This window comes from Saccoglossus kowalevskii, chromosome 19, assembly GCF_978046115.1.
Source record: "Saccoglossus kowalevskii chromosome 19, keSacKowa6.1, whole genome shotgun sequence".
NCBI classification, from domain to species: Eukaryota; Metazoa; Hemichordata; class Enteropneusta; family Harrimaniidae; genus Saccoglossus; species Saccoglossus kowalevskii.
The window spans coordinates 14,566,807-14,590,515 of record NC_140659.1 but is presented as its reverse complement, the minus strand read 5'-3'; the positions used below and the strand labels follow the sequence as shown (position 1 = coordinate 14,590,515).

The 23,709-nt window shown below is 35.6% G+C and overlaps 1 protein-coding gene across 1 annotated transcript in view; it reads left to right on the top strand.

Moving 5' to 3' along the window:
- Nucleotides 1-1,142: 1,142 nt before the first annotated feature.
- Nucleotides 1,143-23,709, top strand: part of LOC100371163 (RYamide receptor-like) — a 41,429-nt gene continuing 18,862 nt past the window's right edge. The window contains exons 1-3 of the mRNA XM_085493714.1: nt 1,143-1,529; nt 20,549-20,953; nt 23,339-23,542. Of these exons, the coding sequence (XP_085349840.1) occupies nt 1,143-1,529; nt 20,549-20,953; nt 23,339-23,542 (996 nt within the window). The remainder of the gene's footprint in view (nt 1,530-20,548; nt 20,954-23,338; nt 23,543-23,709) is intronic.

The window sequence follows — 23,709 nt, the reverse complement described above, 5'->3', positions numbered from 1 at the left end:
CAGTAATGTTTCTCCTATATCCATAGCAACCATAATTAATGGCATACTAAAATATACTTCTTCAAACTAAGAAAAACATTCCAAAACAAAATATTTCTCAAATTTATTATAATTGTGAGTATTAGGTGTAAGTGATGTAAGTAGATTTCCTTATATTAAATTTGGCGCGCATGAAAAGTAGTTTGAATAGGCAATATGATTAGAACAACAATACGTTAAAGTCAAACGAAAAATAGTCTTTCCCTTCGCTTAATCGATTCCGCCCAGTATCACGGAGATTACAGTTTGTTTTTCGTACTCGACTGCATAGACTCGGCGATGATGAAGAGATTACATACCGCCCAATTGACAAAAGTTGGGAATATGGCGTCCAGTCGCATGCGTGTCCCGTGAGCCTATCTTATCTTTAGTGCAGGTAAGAAAAACACAACAAGGAGTAGCAGATTACCGCGGGGTCTCTGTAACTTATTCTCATTCCAGATCTGTAATTGAGTCCTTTGCCGGTTGATCTGCGTAATAAATACAAAAATAATACTCAAAACGGATGATCAGGCGACTGAAGTCAAGCGACCCTTACAATTTTGAATGCCTCCAGAATCCTGTTTAAAACAACCATAACAAATTGAGATTTTGATTGAAAATGCTTCGTATATCATAAATAATTTCTTTAAAAAGTACTACTAAGATATGTTGCAATGTGAATAAAATGCATCTTTATTTGTCATTTTTTTCTTTTATCTTTATAAAAACTTTTCATTTTTTTTTATTTTATAATTTTATTCTTATATTTTCTAAATGTATTTCTTCAATTATATTTGTTAATTGGCTGACCGCTAAAACATGAAGTTCGCGAGAGTTGAACGACATGTGTGTCAGAACGGCGGCCTTTCGTGGTCAAACGGTTCAAATGTTCATTTTTAAAAATATGAATACAATCAAGTAAAGAAAAAAGACAGGAATAATTAAATCAATAATAATAAAACACATTAACAGGACTTATATGGTGAAAATGTCATGGATGCTGGCAAATGTGGGCGTATGGCAATACAGCGACCTCAGACGACAGTGGCTATATAAAACACGTTGGGTAAATGCAGTGCCGTTCATAGCTGAAATTACTACAGAAGAGTCTGCATCTCGAAATGTCTGACGTAACAACCGTCGTCTCTCCCGGTGAATACTCGTGGACAGATTATTCATACTTCGTTGAGTCGACGTCGGCTGAACTATACAATAACAACAGCGCGTCATACTTCAAAGCAATTGGCATCGCGTACAGCGGACAGATAGCAATAATTGCCATTTACAGCGCTACAACACTGCTCGCCTTCCTCGGCAATATTTCGGTAATATTGGTATTATCCTGTGGCAACAGAAACCGTACAAACCTGAACAAGTTCATTATTAATCTGTCCGTCTCAGACCTGACCATGGCTATATTCTGTATCCCATTCTCTTTTGCTCAGGCTATGCTTGGTCATTGGGTATTCGGCGCAAGGATGTGCAAACTCGTGGCATTTATGCAACAGGTAGGCTGCTAACTGAATTACTATTTCAGCTCGTTTATTTCTACCGTGTATGTTATTCTGAAATTGGATTGTCATAGTACGGGAACCGGGGTAGAATACGTTATTTTATGATCACGCTGCTCATACAATTCTGCATATTACAATATATTAAGTTAGAATAAACAGTTAAATTTTAAATATCCAGGTTAATCTAGTATGCAAAAAACAGCGATGTGCTGTAAAAAACTCATTCTATCTAACCACTACTCGCATTTTTGTTAATCCGTTTTAAACCATAGATATTCTATTTCTAAGTAAAGCGCATTTACATACCAATAAAATAACAAATACTTTACTGCAGATTAATGTAGATTTGTATATATCAGTTTATGGAGGATTTTTGCTTGTTTTCCAAAAAAAAAAAAAAAAAAAAAAAAACAATTTCAAAGCAAGAGTTCATTTGCTTATGTCGGTGTGTATTAAATATGCCATGCCTTTCGACACGTAATTATTTGTTAATTAAAAATAGTGTATTTGAATAAGTCAAACACAAATGCTTTTTATACAAATTTAAAAAGATTAACTAGATTTATAACGTGACTTTATATTTTCGCACACGATTATTGGACGTTCTTAGGTTTAACCTTGAAATAGAGATATAAATTTAATATGAATTGTTGAAATTTATTTGAAGTTGTGTATTCAGATATTGGAGCGAGGGTCGAATCAAGATGTGTTGTTTTATTTAACTAAATATGCATAATATGAAGATTTTATAACTCCATAACTGACAGACGGGCTGTACTGGAAATTGGTGGCATTCGTCGCTTCACGGTCACAGTGTCCTTGAGACAAGAAAAATGTCTTGATTGTGAAGGCATATGTGCTAAAGTGTGACGCCAAACAGTGAGAACGTCATCAGATTCTAGGTTACATTTATTGTGAACAAAAATGCAATATTGTCTTTGTCATAATGTAGTTGCTCAATACAGTTGTGTTTAGGCGTATAAATACCGCTGGTCACATGTTAAAATTCACCCGTGTTGCAATATAGAGCTAATTGCACAATGCATACCAATAGTAGACGCATGAATATTTCGTAACAAGCACTAGTTTCTTCGCGATTAGTAGTTTTTGCGGTGAATTGCTTACGCAGTGAGTAGGGCTTTGTCGCAATAATTTGTCTTTTCACCAGAGTTGAGAATTAATGTTTATTTTGTTATTAACAACCGGTGATAATCTGCGATTACCATCCTTGGGAGCTGTTAACTTGTCCTTATAATTTGTGAAGTTGCTTTGTCAGATGTAAGACCCGCATGCTCTGACATTGCCCCCCTAGTTTCTTACTTCGACCGAGAAATATTTGAACATTTTAGAATGAGCTTTGCATTACGCATTCTTGTAATACCGGCACCAGAAAATGAAGTACCAGACAAAGTGGACGGTTTTATAAAAGCACACCAGAAGCAAAGTGCCGTTAAAACAACCGAAAGTGATATCCGTCGCTGTATCGAGTGGCTAACTCAGAATACCGGAGAATTCCGCCGCATCGAAGACATACCACCGGTCGAGTTGAATGAGCTTCTGGGCAAATTTCTCATCAGCATAAAGAAGAAGGACGGAGACGAATATGAGCCAGCTTCCCTCACCAACATGAAGTGTAGTTTGTCAGCGCTATCTTCGCGATAAGAAATACTCCACAGGTCTAAATAAACGAGTTTTCCACAAGTTAATTCAAGCTATTCATTTTTGGTTGACAAGCTCATGTATCCGATGTGAGTTGTTTTTACATGTATTATTGTAAAATTGTATTTGTGTGTGGTTGCAAACTTTTATTAAAATATACGCGTGATATACTTATTATAGAATCCATTATATAACCTGGACAAACAAAATATTATTTTCCTTGCTATAATGATAACATGTAACTTGTGTTATAACATGCAGAAATCCTAATAAATGAGATTAAAAAAAAGGGATTGTCACTTGTCCAAAAAAAAAATATTTACTGACATTTATTTTGTAGTTACATTTTCATGTATACCATAGGGTGCATAGTATGTTTTGCTTACTGACTTGACTACACTTTGTCATTGGTAATTTCTAGTACTTGTATCGTATTTCCTCCAGCATAAATAACAGATTATTCGGAAACATAAGATTGTAATGTAAATTTCGTTCATTAATGCTGTATAATGACGCTACCTTCATTCTACATTGTATTCAGGGTCCCATGTTGACTATGCCCCGGACCGTTTTTTACTTAATACTTACTTATCACAGTACCTGACTGGTATATACAAAACTGCGACCGAGAAAACGTCAGAGTAGTAAATTAAAGATAAAAGTCAGTTGCCCGTGTAAAGAAAGCTGCAGAACCAACACAATCTATCAGCCGTCGGCGACAATACCAGCGATATTACTTTACACATAAAAATTAAGAATCACAATTGCAAAGAAATAAACACTAATTACGGCTATCCCGGCCATCAATCGAACCATCAGTCTTCATGATATTTCCATCCGTTTGCATAGTTGTCTGAGAGTGAATGTTGTCAAGTTCGAGAGTGTGTCTTTATGTATGACGATGTGAACATTATCGATTACAATCAAAGACGCGTTAACAGGAAGTTCATTTTGGGCTAGTGCCATTGTCAAATTTAGTAGAGGACTATTTATACAGGAGACGTTCCAGTAGCGAGTTGTTCGATTGGCATATCACAATCCTTTATTTGAACAGAACAGGTTCTATATATTCACCAAAAAACTACGTTGCTATGTTTCTAGGCATCAAACGAACTTGAAACAAAAGAAATCGTTTGATCCAAATGACCTGCGTTCTTGGAAATCAAGTCTTATAGCCCTTGTGTTTCGGACCGGATCGAGGCCATAAAACAACAAATTTTCGCTCAATCTTCCCAGCGATTAGATAGGATATTTTTTATTCAGGAGCGCTCGGAAAACCAAAATTTGGGACGTGAATCATTTCAGTGATGAAAAATCGGTGATAATAACCAAGGGATGCGAGACTAGTTCTGTATTTACCTTGGCAATAGCTACAGTAATTGCGACTCAATCGATATTGGCAAGATTCCGCGAAACACAGTGACCAGTGAGGCACAAAACGCCACAAACCTTTACGAATTTTAATGAAGGACATTAATTCAGTTTTATTGCAGACCCCAGAGGAACAAATATTCATGATGTGCTGGTGATTAACTCTGGTGAGGAATATTCAAGAATAAATAAAAATGGCGACAACAATTCAACATTTTATTTCCCGTCTTTGCTAGTTTACGGGTCCATGGGGTTTTATAAAGTTCATGCTCGTGAAATTGTTTGTTGATTTGGCAGACAATTGGGAAACTTTCTTAGGAGACATAATTAAATGTTTCGTAAATGTAAAGTTACAGCAAAAATAAATGCAGTTCGAAAACTGGATAGTGTGTTATTTGATTACAGATTCCCGGGAAAGAAAATAGTGGTGCTGTAATTCATACTTGGTGGGGGAATGGTTGTCAAAAGCCAAAAAAAATTTGAGGGACTAAAAAACAAACAAAAAAACTAAATTTAATGCACGTGAATTTCACGACGAGCGTTTCGACGAACGTTTTAATGTCCTGTTTACCTCTGGTGTGACTGCAATCTTTGAAACAGACTTGAGAGACTGTAAAAAACACAATTTATGGCGCGTGACTTGAAAACGCAATTTAGTGCTAGTGAATTTCCCAACAAAGGTTTAACTGGACCGGAAGTAAATATTTGTTACTGCTCTAAATATCCAAACATATTTTAGTATAAGGTAATAATGATAATAATATATAATGTAACGTAACACTGTCAGAAGTCATGTCAGACGTCAAAGTCATTATACCGTTCAGCTTAACAATAGGCCATCTGCTTGACCTTCAAAAGGTCACACATCCTGGTACATATTCACTACCAATTCAAATTTAATTACTAGTAATATTATCTCACAAAAATGCAAAGCAGTTATCATTGAAATTCAAAATGATAGTTAAACATAGTTAAAATTAATGTATATTATTGGAAATTCTTGCTGTGATGGAACAGCAATACCCCCTGAAAGTACCAGGATGTGCGACTTTTAGGGGTCGTGCAAAAGATCCATTAACAAGTCGATATCAGATTGCATCCAGGAGAGCGGTCATGGCAATGTTCAGTAAATCGTGTCACTGGTATACACCCAGTTAACTGAGTCTATTTGAAATATATTAACGGAATGTCGTTGAACATCACATTTATTTCATGATATTTCACAACTGTGCGAGAAGGGTCAGTTTTATAGTAGTGTACAATTGCGTGAATGAATAGAAAAAAAGTGATTATGCGCGTGCGACAATGACCGGAAGTATGCGGATGTTTGCTACCCACTGCAGTGTACATGATAGTCTATATTAAGTGGAAGGTGTGTTTCTATGTTAGATAGGAGTCATGGCGCAATTGAATTTGGAACAGACGTTTACAACAACCCAAAATATGCTACCATGTTCATGGTAACGATCCTAGTCAGTGTAGATTGCACGCGATAAAAGTTGTCCCAGGTATACTGTTCAAATTTTTATATGAGTCACTGTCACTTTTTGGTGCGAATTTTAATATAATTGAGAACTACTTATGTACATTATTATTTGAAATGTATTCGAATATTCCGAGGAAAACATTCGTGTTTAAAGCGGAGCGGTCGTCACCTGCGCATGCGCGGGAATTGAGTCCCAAGCGACGATAACAAAGCAGACAAAACACGGAAAGGCTCATGGGTAGCCGCTTTTTTGAAAACAACGACACGCTATGGCCGTTTGCCGCATGCGCAGGTGACGACACTCCCCATTAATTTAAAGCTATCACCCGGTTAGGAAACGCTATTGTTCTAAGGTGCGAATCGCCCGTGTACAGTGCGTGTTTCGCTTGTGGGGAGAGGGCGGTGACATCATAGCATTACCTTGGAGCTCGTTCGAAGCACATCCGTTCAGTGTACGTCTACAAATATTGCGTGCTTTTGAGCAAAGTCGGTAAATTTTATTAAAAATCTCTGTGTGATCATATCGGTTTCGGGAAAATGCACATGTAGTTTAAAATCCATATTCGTTATAAATAACGAAAAAAAAAGAAATTTTGATTTCAAACTGTAGCTGCCATGTTCATTATTACTGTATGCATTACTGCAATAATACCACGAAAGTTTCAACCCTGGTGAATCGCGTTACCTTCTCCAAAACAATCACAGTCGTTATCAATTTGTGATTTGATACTTTAATTTTCGGACAATATTTTTTACTTTTTACTTTTTGTTTTCAAGATGGCGATACCTACATATATCCTGCATCTAAATACGTTTTGTACTGGGATCCTTCTTCCATTATGTCATCACAATCAATATCACTGTCGATGAAATCTGCGTGTTTTCCCCGCATTACGTTAAAATAAAATGCCCAGAAGTCAGAAAGTTGAAACTTGAAACATAAAAATAAAGTTGCGTACGCCTGCGCAGACATGAACTGCGAGGTATTCTGGGTGAAAATGATGTCATACTATATGGTAATTTTATGTTAATGTGGGGATTACTGGTAAGCTAATTTTACGAACGCGAAACACGCATTGTGACAATTGAACTCGAGCGTTTCCTAACCGGGTGTGGAGGGACTGTGGTTAAAATATGAAATTTACTTGGCATAATTCCAGCAAATTCCAGTGTTTTGTTATCATATGAAAATTTCTGCTTACAACTCTTCCAAAGGGATTTGAATTAAAACACGACCTAAATCCTACTTTGAGCCTATAAACTTCCCTTTGTGTTTAGTGCTAAGCTCCTTTGTTGAGTACAACAACAGCAGAATATTTCGTTGGTGTTTAAGAGATTTCCCGTGATGCCCGACACATAAACAGCTCTTCTGATACTGTGTTTTACTCCCTGTGGACATTTTTTTTACGTGCAAAGAACGGGAGGAGGGTTATGATGAGCACTTGAAAACTTCCAACCATTTTTTAAACACAACTGATTAAGTTGTTTCAATAGACCATTTTCCGTTCACTGCGAGAATCACGCGTTATGCGTGAAATCGAACGTAAAAACAGGACAAACAAAGGTCATAGCGTCGTAGTCGCGTCAAACATCGCGTGGGATTCGACAAACGCGAAAGTATTTGGGGGGACATTTCCATGCTTAATAATGTGCTGTCCACATTTGATGATAGGCAATTTCGATTAAGTAAGGGTATTCGGAAGCAATATTCCTCTGTCGAAGATCGGCCGGTCAATGTAAGCTACGAAATAAAGAAATTCTAGTTCAAAATCAAATCGTTCGATTTTTGTGGCAGACGTTCGACGCGCGTCTTTCATGCATCTCGCGAGATCTCGCAATTGTACGGAAAATCACCTATTACAGTGATAGGTTTTATATACTGATCATTGAACGCCGGAATCGAACGTACACAATTTACTGTGGTGTTGGGAGATGGTAGTATGGGAAGTTTGTTTCAGTTAGGCGGATTATTTGAAATGTTTAAAATGATACAAACTTGTCTATGACAATGTTCATTTATCACCGACAAATAGATAAATAAAAAAATCACTGACATACAATTTCGTATTCCTTGTTAATATACTCATGGTGAACTTTATTGATTCGCTTCGAAGACTGAACCATGAATGGTAGATGTTACTTTAATATATATTTTAAAATTCGATAAAAAGATAAAATAAATAGATAGAATAGCAGCGAGGTATAAACACGACGTAACTTGCAAACACAGCTTTATAAAAATAAGTGATTCACACCTTATTCCACGGGAAGCGTCAGTACATAACGCCGTTCCCTCGAATGGAGATATGCAAAGTAATACTTTGATGGTTTACGCAAGACAATGAAAGGCTTTTTATGTTTTAACATCATTTCATCCATTAACGACCCACCCCTAGAAGTCATAATTTCGTCTCAAGAGTAAAAATCCGTCGTCTAAACTAGAAATTTGTAAATGTAGTTAAGTTTTTTTTCTGTATATACATGTAGAAATAGTTTGTTCATTAATGTTAATCAGGATTTTATCCATAAATTATTGAGAACAAAATTAAAAGCGCCAAATTTGCGCAATATAATAAAATCGTACATATATTCAAATAACTATTATGTATGCAAGCTACCTTGGCTCAATTAATATCTTTGAAAAGTTGTGATGACAAAGATTCATACGGCATTGTAATCATACATGAAAGACTGTACTGTGCACATATGGTAATTACAATTCCTAGCACAGTGTTCGCTCTGTTGCCGTTGTTAGTACTGTTCATACATTACATCGCCAGTCGACAACAAACAAACATGCTACTATGAAGAGTCAACCTTTGAATTCTACATTTACACATTAAATTAAATGTCATTTCAAAGACATTCTCTATTAAGCATAATATCATGCGGTGCGGTAACATAACCTGCCCGACACTCCTCACTGATGCGAAAAAAAAACGTCGTTTCTTTGACATTGACTCGTGATACAATGAATGCTAAGTACGTGTACAACCAAAAATGCTTCGTGCGTACACTCCGCTCAATAATTGCTCCCCTACGTACTGCATATTATAATACGTTCCATTGGAAACGCGTAAATACTCCATATTCAAGGGATTAATTACAAAACCTATGTTCTTAAAATGATAGATTTCGCCCCTGCGTGTTGATATTATAAAATACATGCATTTAAAATGTGAGATAAAAGTGATAGATATGAGAGTACTGTAAATTGTTTGTAGTTCCGAGATCTTAAAGATTATAAAAAATAGATTTTTCAAAAAACAAAAAAGATGTCGGGTATGAAGCACTGTGTAATTTATATATCATTGACCGATATTTTCTATGCGCAAAGCGTTTGGTGTGTAATTTAAATTTATTTCCATAAACAATGATTTGGATAAACACGTTGATTTATACATTTTCTCGCCAGGTAGATTGAATGAATTTGCATGCTAATATTTCTGGGCATCTACTTGTGAGTAGTATTTGTGACGTAATCGCGATCGAAACTCAAGAAAATAAACTCTCTGTGGTATTATTATTTCTAGCTTTAACTTCCGTGTCTTGAGACGAAGTTCTAAAATAAGAGAAACATGGCCACAGAAAATGTTATAGACACCCACGCGTGTCTGTCATATAATCATTTCAGTAATTGAATCGTGACGGCGTTAACATATACATAGATATAAGTATCATAGCTTTCCGTGGTTATATACTGTGATCTGGTCATGGCATAACATATGTGTTATATGTATACTGAAAAATATTTGACAAATTAATTAACTACAAACTAATTATTTGGCGATAGCTGTGGTACAAATTGGTAAAATTATGGCGCCGAAAGCACATAAGGCAATCGCTCTCGTGTTCTAAATGTTGAGACCATTACGTAACCATAATTAGCAAGTACATGAATCAATACTCGCGCATGCGTGAAGTGAAAACTACCCCCTGGAACACTTGACGAACGCTTCATAACAAATTAAAACAGGCAGCCATATTGAGATTTTCCCACACAAAAAACAGCAATACAACCCTGTAAAACATTTCCCAATTCTAAATAGTTAGCGCCCACCACATTACGTAGTTTGTTTACAGAACAACTAAATGTCAATTCACAACAAATTAAACAGGTAGCCATAATAAATTTATAGACTTATCAAATCAATTACACAACTATGTACACATACGATAGTTTCTGCCAATAACATGTTATTATGTGCTTACAAAACAAATCGGTGTAAACAACCGAATGCCATTCACATCAAATTAGACAATCAGTCATATATAACATAGTTTTCCAGTTACCATAGTTAGCACCAGTTGTATGTTATAGTTAATAAATAACAGCTGAGACTAAACAGCTAAATCATCTTTCAAAATAAATCGACCATATCGACAGAGTTCCCGCGTTATGCGTGAAATCGAACGAGAAAACAGGACAAGGAAAACTTACAGAGCCCTAGTGGCGTCACAATATCAAACGCAAAATTGTTTCCGGGGTATTTCCGCGCTTAATAACGTGCTATACACATTAATGATGGTCAATTAGGATAAAGTAAATATTCTTCTCTAATAGTTATGTATTTAGACATGTAACTATAACAAATAGAAATTCAAGTTCAATATCGATTTTTGCAGCAGATTATCGAACCGCGTCTTTCGCGCAGTCTTTTCACACACAAAAGTATAATCGCGCAACGCGCAGCGATTGTAGCGCTTTTAAGAACAGTGTTTATATGAAAACACTGAACAAATACTGATGGGAACCTGTGGCAGATTATTATGTGAATTACTGTGCAAACAATGGAGTGTAACATAATCCTGTGAAATTACATTTTATTTAAAAAATAGTTCAAAGGGTCACCCTTAAGTATGCTATCATATTACTGAAGCACACTAAAGATAAAAACCAGCTTAAACACGAGTACCAACATTAAAGAAGACAAGCCTATTCAGAATGCAACTGTTTTTTTAAATAGTGTCAGAAACAACAATGTATCGTGATAATCCTTGGACACAAATTGTAATGATTTGTTTAGTTTTTAAATGACTAGAAAGATGTTTTCAAAATTATAATTAGTTTATATATAGCGGTGATATGCCCTTGCATGCACAAGCTTAATTGTGACGTTCTTCCGTTCCCATGCCAACCGTATCGGGTAGCATTCAAGTGTTATATACATATATTGAAAACAAAAGCAAAATCGAAACCAATAGTTTCCTTATTGTGGAATTGTTCAGCAGAAAACCGGAATATCAAGAAGCAAGAATTAGATTTTTTTTCAAGTGTGTTAGTAGAACATGTTGTTTGGCATGTTCTTGTACTAGCCAATTGCACCTAATCAAGTCTCCACTTGTCTAGTTGACCACTTCATTGCACATAGCGATTACAAAACTAGCTGCAAGCATTGAAATATACACATTGCTATGGTAATTGTTTTGTTGACCTCATTTATGAACATTAGAGTGTCCGATGATACTAAATTGTGCTTGGATGTTGGACATATAATGTTTCCAGGCAATGAAATGTGATTAATGAGATTATGTTGCTGGGCATGAAAAAAAAATATATGTAATGATTTGTATTTGAAGACAACCCTTTTAGCTAGCTAGTTTGCGTTTCTGTTTGAGATAGCAAGAAACGAGTAAAAAATGATCTGTGATTTAGACAATCTGTAATCTGTAAATCTGTATTACTATGACGACCTTTACAACATCTGAAAACTTAGATATATGCAAATACGGTAGTACATACGCTATACCAATGTTTGTCTAAAAATTACCTGACGCCAATTTCGCTATTATTTCAATATTCTCGAAACGTTTTTTGGCGAGACGATCGCGTTTTCTTCTTTATATGCATTTCTTCTTCAGCTACGATTAAGTAACTACAGTCATGCCACTGCCATCCGATCAATATCGAGCTCGTGTTACCCATGTTGCTACCTTAACAAAATTGCGTTTTCGACAGCATATGCATATTTCGCGCACACAACGATAATGTCATTACAGGTGCGCTATCAATAATAATCCATTTGAATGCTAAATTTGACAAAAACAAAATTTTAACATCATATATCACTGGAAACAAACGACAAACTTACACTGACCATATGTGTATCGGCGTAAGCCAATGTTTATTTCGGTTAAATTCTGATTGAAATCAATCAGTGTGACATATACGTTAAAAATAACTGTATTGAAACAACTAAATTTATATTTTGTACACATACATAATATATCCGTCCCCTGCAGAATTCTAGTGATCGAGAACTATTAGGAATATCCTCCACGCGCTTTTAAGGTAGAAGCCTAGTCAAAATTTTTGACAAAATTGGTTATAAATCGCATGACAATGTTCATTAGTTTATTATGTACAATCATGAAGCTAATGTCCCATGGTACAATGAAATAGCATTATTTTGTGTATTACAGTTATGCTTTTTGAGAAACGTGTCCTAATATTTCTTGAACATTGCTATTTTTAGAACAATTCCATAGAACACAATGTTAAAGAAAAATTGCATATTTTGACACGTTATAAAACCCAATTTTTTTTAAATAATTCAGAACAACAAAAAGTACGCCATCATTAACAATATATGTTTTTTTCAGTCTATGCCACTAGGTTACATTTCGAGATATTGCATAATATCTCTGCCATAGGAACCTGTGGTAAAAAGTGTTATAATAGTGTCAAAATGGCGACTTTCCCCTAAAATACACCCATCAATTTCTCGAAAAAAAGGCTGGTGACCCTCAACTTTTTTTAGGTCAATATCCTTATATTGCCTTAGAGTACAATTTATTGCAAAATGAATAAATTCTGGGTATTTCAATTTATGAGTAGGCTTCTACTTTAAGTACAAAGTTATGAGCTTCGATATAACACGACGCAGTGCATATATATATATATAGAAGATCTTGTAGGTCACTTACTCAAGAAGCAATACTCCGACTAAGCGAGTTGAGTTGATATATGAACTGCATTGGTGGGATGCATGTTAAGTGGGCGTCAAGTCAGTGCATTTACTTGTAGGGCACAGCCTTCATGTTATCTATTAAATTAGATCAGAGCTACATTGTATTTGAATTTCATGGGAAAGGGATGTGGGATTATTACAAGACGTACATTGAGTACAATATTGGTGTCGCCCGGGAAACGTAGATCAATTCAATGACCCCACAAAATATATTCTGTCATCTCTGATTTAAAATGATATAACACGCAAAATATATTATAAATTGGCTTTACGTCACTAAGAACAAACAAGTAAGTTCGTCAAGCAAAAAGACAACAAATAATTAAACATTTGACATAAATTTAAAGACCCCCGAAAAAACGTGAATATATATTTAACGAAATTGTTACATATTTAACGAGGCGCAATTATTCCACTACAGAATAGTGGCGACGATTATGTTGTCAAATCTACTTTCATCTGCCAGTTGTATTTCAATATATATATGTATATTTATAGTCATTGCTCCAGAACTGTCTGTCACTGGACGTCGTTTTTAGAAACCCTCTGCTAAATGGATTGAAGACGATACTATTTAAAATAACAGTATGCTATAAAGAAACATATAAACAATCAAAATATATATCCTCTGCTTGAAACACTGATATACGTAGCTTATGTGCTTGTGTATGATTTTCTACACTATTGTGTAATATGCAAAAGTGTACTATGTAACAGGCACGTTGCTTATATGTTTATATCACATCACTGCTCTCTGAACGCCTTGGGATGTAAGTCAATCTGGCACAAATCCACGTGGACCATGAATCACGGAACAGTTCAGTACTTATCAGAGTCATCACACTTCTATGTACGGAGTGAAACCCGCATGGATTAAAGTGGATTATCAAATTGACATAACTACGTCATAGCGGAAAGTCTGGAACCATCATACCACCGATTAAATGTGACAACTTGGCGTTGTACAGGTTTTAGAATTTGTATTGCGTGGACGGGTTCACGACGGTAGTTCTCTCGATTTTGCAACCAACTTTTTGCGATGAATGACATGCTTGTATTTTGAATTGTTTTATTTATGTTGATAAAGGAATAGAGCTTTAGGGTTGCGATTGTAATTTTAGCGAAAACCAGGTGGTTTGAAATGACGGACCAATACATTTAAGCCTTCATATACACTAACAAAACCAGGTGGTTTGAAATGACGGACCAATACATTTAAGCCTTCATATACACTAACAAAGCCAGGTGGTTTGAAATGACGGACCAATACATTTAAGCCTTCATATACACTAACAAAGCCTGTAACTGTTTAAATCTAATTAAGCATGCTGTGTTTCTTTCAGTACTAAGTTCGATGTCGCCGTTCGACCTCTACAACTCACAACTTAATGCAATTCACGCGCACAATGTTAGAAAATGCCTTAATGTATTTTCCGACATGCACTACTCTTGTAGCTTAGGTAATATTCACAAGAGAACCAATACATGATCAGTTGTCAGTTTTTTCGACTAAGTTGTCCTGAACAGCTGTATGTGAAGTTAAAAATAATCGCGTTCTTGTACGTAAAATATTGCTCACGCTTGAGTAAACGAGTTCTGGTTGGCTAGCTCGCTGAACTGATTCAACCTTCACAGCGATTGAATAATGCATACCTTGTTATATGTGATCAATTTGAAGATGAATAGCCATGGAGATTTTCAGAGAACGAAACAAGATCGTTTTTTTTCCTTTAATTGACAGATAATATGGCACCCATACTTTGCAGACTGTATGTTGTGATGCTATGTCTGCGACATTGATCTGCCTAATTACGTACTTAAATGTATTTGCTTGTGGGTATGCGAAGTATACGGAGATATACTGTGTTTTATGGTCGTCCAATTGTTTCAAAAATGGCTATATTAAATCGAGCACACTAATTTTCTTTCGTGCAAGATAAATTCCATTTGGGTGCGCTAATTGTATATAACGCTAAATTCTCAATAGCTATTTTTTGGGGTACGCTATTTTTTTATAGAATGATTTTTTTTTACGTTATCAATGAAACTTATAATAATAAACACATGTTATGTCATTCTATTGGCGTACCGAAATGAGTTTTAGCGGGTGCGAAAGAAAATTAGCGTGCACAATTTAATCTAGCCATTTTGAAACACTTGGACGAACATAATGCTTCTTGTCATTTTGACACGCGTAGTTGAGGGAAGAAAAAGGACGACCGCGACTGATACCCACAAACCACCGTCATACACTTCGAAATGTTATACCACATTCATGTTTTGTATATGTATGAATAGGGTTACCAATTGAGATGCGGATACACGCCTTATTTAAATAAAACGCGGTTACGGGTGCAATTAAACCATGTACTCGTTACGGTTGTTCAAACTGTTTTAGTTGATAGCTGTAATCAATTTATTTATATGACAAACTCGTACAGCCTGGTCAGCTGTATTACCGGTAAAAAAACATACAAATTTACATTGCCCCCACACAGCGATGTTTCGTTGTAGACGTCATACTACATAATATACGATAGACGAAAATGTATGAAGATGAAACATAGGGCTATTTCACACGTATAATCAGTGAGTCGATTACCTAAATTGTTACAAAAAAGTGACTCGTTTAGTTTTTTTTCTTCGAGCGTTGCTCACATTCTGCTCCCCGCATATAAACAATTTTGATAACAATTTTGATAAAAAAACTAAATAAATATCTGAGACTGTTACAAAATGATGATGAAATTAGGTGTAAATTTGACAAAATGCTAAAAATAATCGCTTTGCATTTTAAAACGGGGTAAATCTAGCACTCAAAGGATTAAACTCGAATAGTAAACTTATTGTTACCTTCATATACAGCTGTTAGTTGAACAAAATGACAACGGACCGTGCTAATATTACCTACAACAGTAGTGCATGCCGGTAAACGTATTTAATCATTTCATGACACGTGGCGCGTGAATTGCATTAAGTAGTAATTTGGGCGTCGCTGAACTCAGTACAGCAACACTGTTGTTGGTTTCACAATAACAGATTTCACTATTCTGTTAGTATATGTGAACGCATAGACGCGCACATCTTATAATACCATTGTACTGTACACATGCGATCAATAATTATCCAAACAATCAGACTGTTATAATATAATACGTTATCCTTTCAAGTATTTCGAACATTTTTGTTTCGTATTTTCATGTAAGGCATATAGGTTAATCCATATTTCTGTGATTGCGTTTGTTAACAGATATATATATCCACGGCTGGTAAAACAGATTTGTCTATTCGATTTAGTATATACAGGTATTTTACCTTTGTTAGCCATATCAGCTGTACTCGTCATCCGGGTACACTACCCCGCAAGGTCCAATGTGCATTGAAACGTGACTTCAATGACTTTTTAACCTTAAAGGGGAAAAAATACTATTCGGTTGTTTGTAATTATTGTGGTCTTTAAGGACTTGTCATTATTTATCAGCGGGGACATTCAGTGACTACGTACGTGCGCATTCTGCGTTCTGCATTCAAGTAGTGAACATTTTTCAATCTTGGCGATCAATTGCATCTACGGAGATTGAACCAAAGCGTACTACAAAATTGCAATACATATCAGCTGTTTCTGCTTGGTTTGAATTTTCAGGCCGATTACTTCCCCGTTTTTTTTATCATGTAATTGGCTGTATGCAGATTATACATCATTCTCCGTGCGGTTTATTCAGTGTTTTTTTTTTCTGATTGTTCACCTCAAGACTGCATGTTAGTCCTCTACGTCCTCATCTGCACGTATACCTATATTGTCCAAGTGTCGTCATTAATACACTGTAATCTAAAGAGTCGAAACTATCACTGAAAAAAATATACGTATAAATTATATGACTAGGATAACACAAAGCGCCAGCATCGTTCTACTGGTCAGTGTTAATGCCACACAACGTAAAATACCAATAGTGTATATCACATATAAAGCTATATACAAACTCTTATTTACGGCAGTAACTGTGACGTATACATTCACCATTGTATTAATTCGCTCGGATAATAAAAATTCAGCGCGTCAAACAAGAGTCACCATCAAGACGATATTTCTGTCTACCGAACCTATTACGATAATGACGTCTGGAAACTTACCGTAAAAGTAGAGGCATAACATTGAGCAGGTGGCTTTAGGAAATCACATCTATTTACTTACGTACATGTTTCTTCTTGATGGAAAAGAATTAACCAAACGGGAGATCAAATCCGCTGCAGATCTACTTGAAAGCCTACACTCTATTGACGGATAGATCTGTAATTTAGCGAAGCGTTGAAGAACTAACGGTGATAGTCACATGCCACAAATAGTCTAATGTAGGGAAACAATGTACAGTTCCTGGTACAGTTGCGTGGAACACTTATTCGCCGACGTATTTCGCGCGGATGTCATCCATAAAATTAAATCGGTGTAGCCTAAACTTGTTTTAAATATTATATATGGTTACTAAAAGTGATTTTAAAACATTGAAATTGTGTTAGATATAATATGTACCGTATAAAATATGATGTTTCAATGCAAAATACAGCATCCTATATTCGATGATGCAAATAATTGAACAGGAATTGAACAATCATAGGAAGAGGGGCGCCAGAAAACCGAAAACTTGGAGCTAGGACAGTAGCTAGTTCATTTCTATTTCCATATGAGTCCGGATTTTTGGACTTTTATAAACATAAAAAAACAATATAACGAGCAAAATATATATATTTATATATAACTTCATTAGTTATATTGTCATTCCATTGTGTTGGACTTCAGAAGAACAAAATACGTAATAATTATTTTAATCAATGTTTGTATTTTGTATTGTACGTCTTAAGGTAGAGATGCAGTTTATTTTGCAAATTTTGACAAATTTTAATTTTTTTAATTTTTTATGGCATTGTATGAATATCTGTATTCTGTGAAAATTTTACATTGAAATCATTAGTGGAACTCTGTTAAATCCAATGGCGATGTAAATCAGCATATAAAAAATAGCTCCTAGACTCTTTGACCTTTTCATTTGAAATTTTCACAAATGGTTAACAATGTGTTTATCTTCAAAACGCCGTCAGGTATTGTTTTTGGTTGAACAGTGTTACAACAATCGTACAGACAACTAGCCTGGGTGTTAATTTATGCTTAAACTTGAATTAGTGAAATTTGAGCTGATGCCCAGCAAAATTGACAACTGGTAGACAGTTTTCAAGACGGCACTTTCTTCATAGTAAACAGATGTACCCGTAAACCAATTTTGACAGGAAAAAGAGGCATGGTTTAGAAGATAATTCTTTTAAATAACTTTTGACCAAAAAACACACTTTTGTGCATATTTAAAACTACAGTGTCCATAAAAATATATTTACAAAATTGTTAAATTCATACAATAAGCTTTCCGAAAATATATAGTTTTGTGGACAAGGGAGGTCATCTTGGTTGCCTAATTAACTAATTAAAATACCTGTCAGGTAAACTGCATCTCTACCTTAAGAATACAGATTCCCGAGTTTGTTTTGATAGACTGCAATATTTGATTGGAACACTGTGAGACCTTTCATTCGTTGATGATGCAATAAATGTTTAATGAGGACAGCATCACCAGAGCATATTGTCATTGATTTATACATCAGAACAGTAAACGCAATGTTCATATTTATTAAACCTAGTATGCAATTAATCATTTTTTGAAACTGACTTTTTCATAGCGTTTCTGTGAATTATTAGAATCGTAGATGAAACCATGTTTGATTACCATTCGACGCAATACTGTAAGGGTAATGAGCTTTCTAAGTGTTTCCGAATTCTCAAGATACCCGAATTTACATATTTATTGGAAATATGTGTATCACGTGATCTACATATTGTGATTTGCATTTAACACCAACGGTCTACTCCGCGTGTTTTTCATTTTATTGAACATCAATACCATGATTAGTAGCTATTTTTGGATACATGGGAGACTTACTTTCGATGTTATTTCCGAATTCACTTCTAAATTTGGTGCATGAGTCAATTATGCAATGGAAAAAACAGCAACCATGTTTCTAATTATCTTGATAATGACAGCGCGATAAAGGTGATATATACGTCATACAGCAATTTCCCCAGCTAGTAATAATATGTAATGCAGAGAAACGGGAAAGAGGTTACTACCATGCGTACAAGGAAAGGAGTAACTGGGACGCTTTTAGAAGTTATGTATCACCAGATGAGTAAGCGATATGTGTTGACACAATGAAGCTCGTTAGCAAGAATGGAGTCGACATTCCTGGGCTCATGGTCGCCTGGATTTGGAATCAATTACAAGGAGTCAGGAACCACTCAGTTTGCATTCAGAACCAATCAATACGAATTTGAAAAAATCTGTGCCAATCGCTATGATTTTGGAACTAATCGCCAGAAGTTGACAATGAGACGAACGCACAATTGATATACATTACACCAGACGATTATGTTATTTTTTTGGACACACTAATTAAAAACTAATTATAGTTCTGCTACTTCCGCATTTGCATATGTTTTCTAAGTTTCTGTGTTCACATATGTCTTGAGTACAATATTTTACCTCATATCCTTGCCTTATTTGAGCAACCAACATGCAAAACATCGCATCCAATTTACGCAGTTACCATCTATTTTGATACATGTATACACGTATGATGACAATTGATGATAGAAGCCTACTCTTATTTTGGAAAAATCTTAGTATTGTATTTATCATGACGTGTCCGTCATATGTCATATCACGAATATATAGTATGGTAGCATGATGCCACTCTCTCTCTCTCACTCACTCATATTTAGATCTTATAATATTTCCAGGAATTTACTCTTGTGAACAATTTTCTACGTTCTCTTATAATACTCGACAGGTTCTGTCTTTCTCGAGTAATTCGAATCAATGAACTGATATAAGCTCTGAAGAAATAAGAGAAAGTTAAATATTTGAGAACGCAGACATAATAGTGATCTCTTGGATATATGGGACTAACTACCACTAACTGACATCGGCGTGCAAATCTATACAAGGAAATGTAATTGTTTTGGGATCTCAAACAAAATTTTGTCGAACTCCACAGTCTGCAGGTCTATACCGGTTAACAAAATCTGTACCATAAACATATATCGATATAGACATAAGATTCCTGATGAATTCATATGTACCTTCTACAATGTGATTCAGCGGTATTGTGAATTTCCTCTTATAAACAGTGTACTGCAAAAATGTTATATAATTTTTTTTTAAATATTAAACTATTCAGAAAGATTGCTTTATTTGAATAAATCAGGGCAATTATCAACAATAACTCTAATTTTCAGATTACGTTTGTCTTCAGAGGGTATTCAAAATAAACTGGCGTGCGAGTACAGACGAAAACGGGCGCAGTTTTATTAAAAAGAGGAATAACACAAATGACTGAAACACAAATTATATACCAGGATACAATCACCTGCACACAGAATCTAACATCAGATTAAAATGCCACGTATATTTGATGCCCAACAGGTGTCTGTTACCGTCGGTATCTATACTCTGTCTGCAATAGGAGTGGATCGTTACATCGCTGTCGTCTACCCACTCCAACGAAGAGGAATTCAGCATACGTCAACTATTACCATAGCAGTTATATGGATAACCGCTGTTGCCATGGCAGTGGTGCAATTATTCTATGTCAGTACGAAAGAATACCCAATATCTGAGTACAATAACTTACTGATATGCGGCGAGAGATGGCCGCAAGACAATGCCGGAATCGCCTATGAATTTGTTATATTCATCATTGCCTACTGCATCCCACTCATCGTGCTCGGGTACACGTACACACAGGTAATCATTCGACTCTGGGGGCGACACATACCGGGTAACGCTGATCGTATCCGCGATAGAACTCATCAACGATCGAAGAAAAAGGTGAGTGTAAAATGTACATCATCTTCGGAAGCTTCCATATATTAAAATTATTCATAATTCTTGCAGGTAGTGTTAACCTGGTATTATGGAGATGTTTGGACGCGTTATACTAATGTTTACAAATGTTATTGCAGCGTGAATCTGGACAACCTAGAGTGTGCATGAACGTATCATAGGCTTCGAATAAGGTTTCAAATAAGAGAAGTGCGCGATTACGTCTAATTATTCCAAAACAAGTTACATCAAAACATATATTATTCAAGATGAAACTAAATACTTTTTGATAGACGAATTTCAAAACAAAGAAAATACCTACACAACATATTTTAAGCGGTGAAACATAAACTAATGGGTTGTTGTACATCGTGTTTTCGAAAACGTGTCATAAACGAAATGGATTTGGCAGTTGACAGAACATTTTCTCTGTGAATTTGTGCAAGTAAATGACATCTCTATTCGTCAACAAAACAAATCCATGCAGGTCCTAAACTAGTTTGTTGTTGTGAACATATTCAATACAGCGTGTTTTCCAAAAAACGGGTTACAACCGGAAATGTGTGACATAGCGGATGTGGACTCATTGCTTGCACCATGCGTTTATGCAACATTACGTCACGTTACAAGATACGTCACACAGAACACCCATGTATTCTCCTGTCTATACCTAGTGCATTTAGTTAAACTCGATGATATATTTACTTCCATGATGGACACTCACAATAAACGAGGTTGAGTTGCAATTGATGTATATTTACCCTGTACATGTACATGTATTTATAATTGTCTGTTTGTTTGTAACGAACCAATAAGTCATGTTACCTTGCTCTGATATGTTGTCTACAAAGTCATATTCTGCACAGAGTGATTCAACATATTTCAGCACGTAGGTAGGCCATTTAGGTTAACATTTGAAACAAAATAACATGTGGTAGGTGCGTGCTTCTTTTATTAATGTTGCAACCAGTGTAGTTGAATAATCGTCACTCCCAAAATGTGTTTTGTGGGAAATCGAAAAACTATATTCATTTTGTGGGTTGAGCATTGCAAAATATGAGAGAAGCCGAATTGTAGCCGAAAAAGTAATCTTAAAAAGTAATACGAAATGGTCGTCTGCTAGGGTATTAGTATTGTGCTATAGAATTCGTGGTATTTATAGTGCTTGTTCGATCTGAAGGAAATAGCTGCCATCGGAGTTATGTGTGGTGCGGGTCATTAAATCCAAGAGCAAAAAAACATTAAACTTATAGATTTTGTCATGGTTTCGGTTTGGGTGAGAGTTTCCTTTTTTGCGTCGCACGTTTGTGTTACGCAAGCCTACGGAAAGAACCATAGTTATATACTGGTTTTATTCAGGACACATCTGTGACGTCATATACTGGTAATGTTAGGCACAAATACCAGTATTTAACATTTACATGTTCCCAATAAATAGGTCAACATTTAAGACAAAAAAAATATGAAAAATGTCGAAGGTGCATGCTTCTTTAAGTGGCATGACGACCGGTATAGTTTAATAATCGGGCTTTCAACATTGCTTTTGTATCAAATCGCAAAGTTGCATTTGTAGGTCAAACAAACTGAGACAAGGCAAGAAAGAGAGAGAGAGACGCGGGAGACAAATTGTAGCTGAGAAAACAATCATTATAATGCAGGCAATTGCATGTAATTGCCTGAGGATACGACGACAAACGTATATGTCGCGTCGAGTATGGTCTCCTTTTTATCAGAGTAATTGTAGTGAGGGGGGGGGGGGGGCTTTAATGTAGTTTAATAGAGTCTGGGTTTGTATGTATAGAAAGAGTGGCATTTCTGAGAAACATAATGATGGCATAATGTTTGCGTTGCTGACCGGAGATTCTTAGTTCCAATGGAAAGGATATTACAGCTGGGATCTTCAGAGAAATTTGTGAAATGTTGTGGTCTTTTAATTTCTCCCGTAGCTGTAATATATACGATCAATAGCGCTTCCTGTTATACGCATCCCTTTCAAAATCATAGTTTAAAATTAAAATGAAAAAAACAATGTTATACAAGCAATTAGCAATTTTTTTTCCCGTTTATTTGTTGTATGAAAGTTTCAAGGAAATGATATAATAACATGTCGACTATGTTGATCAAGTGTAATGACTAGTGCTTTAATTATTCTTAACATACCTCAACAAAGATCGTTTTTTATATTTCACGAAACGCTCCCTGTCAGTGTATTGTGTGTTATATTATACCATATACTGGGGAAAATGAAACTGAAAAAATGAAATTTCCAGCAGTATGTAATGTGTACTCACTAACCTCACTTTCTCAGTACACTTGTGAGTTATCGTACAAAGTTACACATATATGTTGCAGCGAAAACCTACTTGTTAAAAACCGTTTGTATCTCCACAGGTCACCAAGATGTTACTTTGCATTGTGTGTTTGTTTGCACTTTGTTGGCTGCCCCTGAACTTACTCAACATTGTGTCACAATTCCGTCTAGAAGACATCGACCGCGATGTGTTTCTTTTGAGTTATTTCTGTGCACACTGGCTGGCAATGGCAAATAGTTTCATTAATCCAGTTGTTTACGGCGTTCTCAACGACGGCTTTCGGGTGAGTTAGTATATATATTCATTGTTAATCAAATGATGTCCACTACACTACACTACACTACACTACACTACACTACACTACACTACACTACACTACACTACACTACACTACACTACACTACACTGCACTGCACTACATTGCATTACATTACATTACACTACACTGCA